The 6,000-nt window shown below is 33.7% G+C and overlaps 1 protein-coding gene across 4 annotated transcripts; it reads right to left on the reverse strand.

Annotated features, from left to right (window-relative positions):
• Positions 1-2,569: 2,569 nt before the first annotated feature.
• Positions 2,570-5,653, reverse strand: LOC130635471 (uncharacterized). 4 transcript variants are annotated; one of them, XM_057444804.1, is made up of 4 exons: positions 5,444-5,653; positions 3,603-3,670; positions 3,363-3,524; positions 2,571-3,157 (listed from the first exon to the last, which is right to left on the reverse strand). In XM_057444804.1, the coding sequence occupies exons 1-4, from the start codon at positions 5,525-5,527 to the stop codon at positions 3,061-3,063; spliced, it is 411 nt and encodes a 136-aa protein (XP_057300787.1). In that variant the 5' UTR covers positions 5,528-5,653; the 3' UTR covers positions 2,571-3,060. The 4 variants fall into 4 exon arrangements, with proteins under 4 accessions (XP_057300789.1, XP_057300787.1, XP_057300788.1 ...); XM_057444805.1 differs by having other exon boundaries at positions 2,572-3,157; positions 3,363-3,506; XM_057444802.1 differs by lacking the exon at positions 3,603-3,670 and having other exon boundaries at positions 2,575-3,157; positions 3,363-3,506.
• Positions 5,654-6,000: the final 347 nt, after the last annotated feature.

Below are 6,000 nucleotides of genomic sequence, written 5' to 3' on the forward strand. Positions count from 1 at the left end.
AAATCGGCTATGAAAAACTGCGTTTTTAAAATATCCACCATCTTTGAAAGTCTTTTTGTAAATTGGGACAAAAACTCGAAATTGGCAAATAATATTTAAGATCTTAAAAATGGAATTATTTTCGATTTGACGTTAGGGGGGTGGGGTTGGTTTTTTTCGACGTTAATATCCATGGCAGAAAAAAAATATCGCTTTGGGCCCAGATGCAGGAGAGATATATTTGATAAAACGATCGTATTTGACAGTGCCCAGATCTTGTCTGTTTACGAGCAGAAGAGAGGGGGACCTTCCATGTAGCATCAAACAAACTACATTTGGTCAGAATGTACTTCCGTCATCATGATGGCATAGCGTACTGCGATTGAAACATCATGACTAAACCTACCTCTTTTGCAACTGCCATGGCTTGATACTACTGACAGGGGGTGGGGGTGGGGGTTTTCAAAGTAACGTCGAATCAACGCTTAATTTGGAAATGTTAGCATATGGATGCCTACCCTAAACGAAGATGGCAAATTTTTTTGCCCGTCCACTACATTTTCATTATATATGCAAAAATGACACGAACCGAACATTTTATTGATGGCGGCTTTAGCAGTTAGGACAGTAGGTCATTAACTAGCTATATTTCAGTTAATATATAGCTAGCTAGCTAGCTTATTATTAGTGCGACTGGCAAAAATTAGAAACCTGTTGAGGTTTGGGAATACTTAAATGCATTAACGGTAGCTACCTAATAGCTAGCTAGCTATAAAACAATAAATAGAAAAGTAGAATAACTTGCCTTGAAAATGGTCAACGAACAACAAAACCAGTGAGATCTTCAGTGTACGGAGACGTAACTACCAGTCAGACAGCCAAAACCGGAAATATATTTGGTTTTATTTAAATTTTAGCTGTATTTCAGATCTGATCAGATCAGTTTCTTTCTTTTAAAATGTCGTTTCGTTCTGGAAACTCATGATTCGTGCATCCTGATTGGCTGATGAGTGGAAAACAGCCTTGGATTAAGTAGGCGGTAATAAGGTGGTCGGGAAGCTGACTAGGGACGGACAGAATAACACACGAACACAAAAAGGCAAACCGAAATGAAAGATCAGCTACCTGACGGCGCTGACCAAATATGAAGGGTTGGTTATAATTGTTTCAATTCACCTTCAAGTTTTTGATTTTTAGGATATCTACTAGCTATATGCAATTGTAACAGAAGGGATGCTATAGTTAAGCTTGAGGATATAATTATAATCAACAATATTAAACTTGTTCTGTTAGGCGCCATCGTACTGCGTTCCTCGTTTTCCCGGGATGAAAATACGCTGATTTCACCCCGGGATGAGGCTCACGTGTAAACACTTTTCGTTTCATCCCTGAGATTTCATCCCGCCTGAGTGTAAACGTTGGCTAAGTCACTAAATCTCAAAAATCAACAGCACGTTTTGTATCCCTTTTAAACGGCTTTCCAATCAAGGCTTTTTGAACATACTATTTTTTCGAAATTTAGTATTTGTTTGGGTTTCAGGGAAGAATAAAAAAGATCAATCGCTACATAATATTGAATGGGCAAGTTGGAGCAAAGCCTGTAAACTTCTGAAAGACATTCCATGAAGACATAGCTAGTTGAAGTCAATAGATATTTATTAACCTTCAACTTTATTGATATTTCATCAAAGTGGTTTTTGTGAGAATATTACTTGTCGACACCAATTTTTGTATGCTATTATCATTTTTTTGAGAACACGTGTTTTTGCTGCAAGATATTGAAAATTATGGCGATTGCTTCTCGCGCAATTGTGTAGGTTAATTGGTTCCTACGTCATTGAATTATTGAAATGACTGTTGCAACAATGTTGCAGATGAGCAATAGTCAAGTTCATTCATCTAAAAATTAACTTGTTTTTTTCGTGTTTGGCACTTCAATTCACAGGTAAGCTCTCAATTTTGGAAGTCATTGTTAGCAGATTGGAGGAGAATCAGGATATAAAAGTTTGGATGACGTCATGTAGTCCAAGAAAAAAGTGTGAAACGATAAATGATATTATTTTTTATTCGTACCTAAACTTTTTTTATGTCCCAGCACAAGTCTAGAAAAACTAGTGATGAGTCATAAAGAAAAAAGAAAAGAAATTCATTAAACGTAAGGATATGTAAAACGGTTGCAACATTTTTAGATGTATAAAATTACTTGACGGAAGCTTAAAATTAAAGGGAACCAAAAAGCATCCCCCTCCCCACCCAAATAAAATAGGGTTAATGCCGATATTTGAGCATGATCTATGATCATCGACATACACACCAAAAAATGTTAACGTCCACCTTTTTAACAAGTGATAATTAAAAATAGAAAGTTTAACATGTTCAACTTTTTATTTTTAATTATCATTGATTGAAACTGTTGTTGTTTTATTATCATTATTATTTTTCCTGCTTAAAATGTCAGCGTTTTGTCTTCCTTTATAATTACACATCATTAGAGTCACTATATCAAGGTATTAATATCAGAGGTCATATGTTCAGGTGAAAAGACAACTTAAAGAGAGCGACATATAGTGTTAATTTTGAACCCATATTTATCTATGAAAACATTTCAAAATGGGAATAGCCATCAAATGAGAAAACGACATAATTTTTGTTGGTATATCAACCAACTTTATCAAATGATTATTTTACAACCTCGTAAAACCTGCAATATATACTGTTGAAATTGTTATGCTCTCCCCAATCTTGTGACGCTGCCCAATCTTTGGGCATAAAATTGCCCAGTCTTAAGACTGGCCGGCCATTTGTCACTGTCGGAAGATTGGCCTAACCAGTCTTAAGGCAGGGCGCGTTCCAAGATTGGGCAGAACAGTTACCTTGTAACATAAAAATTAAAAAAAAATATTTAAAAAAAATTATTTTATATAGCTGCACACATATATATGGTATAACATATAATTCTATAATAAATTCTATCTTCGTAAATCTTTTGCTTGAATTCGTAGTACACTTTTATTTTTTTCTCGACTGTAAAATAAAATGGATGCTAAAGCACCTACAACGCAGACAAGTATGGAGAATACTTCAGCGTATACTGGCCAACCATAGTTCACTTTGTCGCTTTTTATCGACTGATGTACCAACTTCGTGTACAATGCTAACACAATGATGATAAAGAAACCTAGAAAAAAAGATTATACTATCTTTAAATATTAGAAACAGAAATATTGAATTATGGCTGACTGTGGACAACTTGTCTTGTATTTCAATACGAAATATCCAGCCACGTGTTTTACATCAATTTTAAAAAGATGGAATCTTAACTGACATGTTGCTTACACATATGAGATGAGTATAAAGAAAATATGATAAAAACAGCAACTTACAAACTGTCACGTAAAACAATGATAAAACATAGAGCTTGGCATGAACAAATTTTTTCAACAGAATTGAAATGAAGCAGTATATAAGACCACATATGGTAGCTATGCATGTTGTAATTTGTAAGACTTGCATCGCAATGAAGGTTTCTATAAGAAATGGTAAAACTGCAGTGCAGTTTGGACTTGGTTGTTAGTCACAGTACACAGTACACGTTATCTGATCGTTATATCAAAAAATCTAACCTATTGTTTTTAACCTGCAATCCCATTCGGGCATTCTTATAAAAGCACATTTTTTGAGCTTCACGATTCTAAATAAAATCAACATTTTGAGTTTTAAATAATTCTTGAAGGTGATTCTAAAATAATTGTTGAGAGAATCGACTCCATTAACGGTTTCCTTAAAGTTGTTTAAATAATAAGATGATATGGTTGAATTAATGCAGGAAAAATAGGTTAAGATTTAATAGAAGAAAATCAATGTGTAACGTCTGTCGTAATCTGCACGATTTGTTACGTCGTCAATTTCTTCGAGAGAAATATTGTGATAATGAATATATTTCGGATTATTTAGAGTTTTAAAAACAAAAAATATGATTGAAACTCGCATTCATGTTTTAAAAATTTCGGAAATCGAGCCTCATGATTCTGATAAAAACAAAACAAAAAAATGTGTGAAACTTTTAAAATAAATATGTGTAGAAAAAAGTGTCATTTTTTAATTTTTTCCTTTTTTTGTAATTTATGTACTGTGGGAATAATAGACTAATTATTTAAACAACCCAAAAATGTATCAGAGCTTTAAAAAAACAAGATAAGGCTTCGAATGTCTCCTACACGGGTGTTTATGAGGTGTTTAAGTGTATTCACTCTTTCTAATTTCTGGAATTACTTGAAGAAAAGACGCTAAATCTTGCCTGGTATATTTATATGAGAAGGCTAGCGAATAATGTAAAAAAGAAGCAAAAAAAGGGGAATTAAATATTAAAAGTTTTGCTGTTTTTAAATTCCAGATATGGTGTTGTGTATCCCAGACCTAAGTTAGATGAATTAGCTAACACTTTGTTCACACCAGCTTGTTTGAGCACTGTGCTACGCATTTCCGATTTGAAGCACTATGAAAATAATAAAAATATTATAGCTTGTGGCTGATGGAGCGACTTATGTTTTCGACTCTCTGCAATATCACAGTTTTTTGCTGTGGCCCAGCTAGGAAAATGATTTTACAAAACAATGTTTTTTCCGTTTAAAAGCATATCTCCTTTTCGCACGTTTATTACTGTTCGTTTCAAAACAGGAAAATAGAAATTGAAACATAAGTCGCTGGATCATAAACAATTCGAACGTCTGTCTGCCACGCAAAATGGTAGCTTAGCTGCGACGGGCGAACCCGTGGATTTTTCCACGGGCTAACGACTAGTATTTAAAATTGCACCTTCTTTACTATATCCAAACCTCTCTTCTTTTTTAATCTAAATTTAACCCATAAAGTATCTAATTATAGGCATTTGAAACATTTAAGTACCAGTCACTTCAGATCCATTTTTAATGAACAAATGACATTGTTTGCATTCCGTAAAGACGTCTACACATTGTTTCTATAGCTTATATACCAAAAAAATCTTTAGCTACTTGACCCTATACTTTATTAGAAGGTCTAAATTTAAGCTGAGGCTTGTTATCTTTCAGCATTTTCTCAGACTCCAATGATGTTTTTCTTGTTCTTTGAAAAATTATAAAAATAATGGTCAAATTTATGAAATATATATCCATTTACATTTACAAAGGAAACAGATAACTGTTCTAAAAAAATGACTTACTAGTTGCTCCTATCTCTAGAAAGAAATTCAGCTCGCGCACGTTCTTAAGATGTTCTTAACGGTAGGCAAAATTCCAGCTTCAAAGTTCTTTTAGACTACGTTTTTATAACAAAAACTTGTTTTTTGACATAAATAATTGAAACTAACACGTCACCCTATGAACTATATTCCCTTCTTTTTTACTTTTCTACATCCTCACCATCTCCACACCAACGACTTTGCTACAAGAAAATAGCACAATCGTATATAGTATGCTATACTTACTTGATGTGTGTCTGTTACATGAGGACAAGATGTAACATTTCTTAAACAAGCCTTGGTAACCGTCCATAGCAACCGACCATTCATTGCTTACTGTTGATGGTATTAAAGAAATAAACAAACAAACAAAGCAAACGAAGTGAAAATGTAAAAGAAATTTTTCAATTTTCATTTCTTCGCTCAATAGCTCTTACTTCTTGATTGATTTTTGTTTAAAAAGAAAGTTATGAATATTTATTATCTACGCCAAAGTAAAAAAGTAATCATGTTTAACACACTTCTCCGTTGGTGCTATTTATCGTGTAACAAAAACATTTAATTCAAATACAATAAAAACAAAAGCTGTAATTCGAGTGTCGTGAACTTATTCAAGTTTGAGTTTTAATGTGCGTGGGATTTCCAGTGCTATCTCACGCAATTGCGTAAAATTTCTAGGCTTTTTTGACGGCGCTAATATAGCGGTGGTCACAAACTGTACGGTGGACGTTTCAGCGAAAAGGTTTTCCACAATGCGTTTAATAAGGGCGGATTCACATTCCGAGGAATGGCGTGTAATAAAC

This window comes from Hydractinia symbiolongicarpus, chromosome 3 (assembly GCF_029227915.1).
Source record: "Hydractinia symbiolongicarpus strain clone_291-10 chromosome 3, HSymV2.1, whole genome shotgun sequence".
Classification (NCBI taxonomy): Eukaryota; Metazoa; Cnidaria; class Hydrozoa; order Anthoathecata; family Hydractiniidae; genus Hydractinia; species Hydractinia symbiolongicarpus.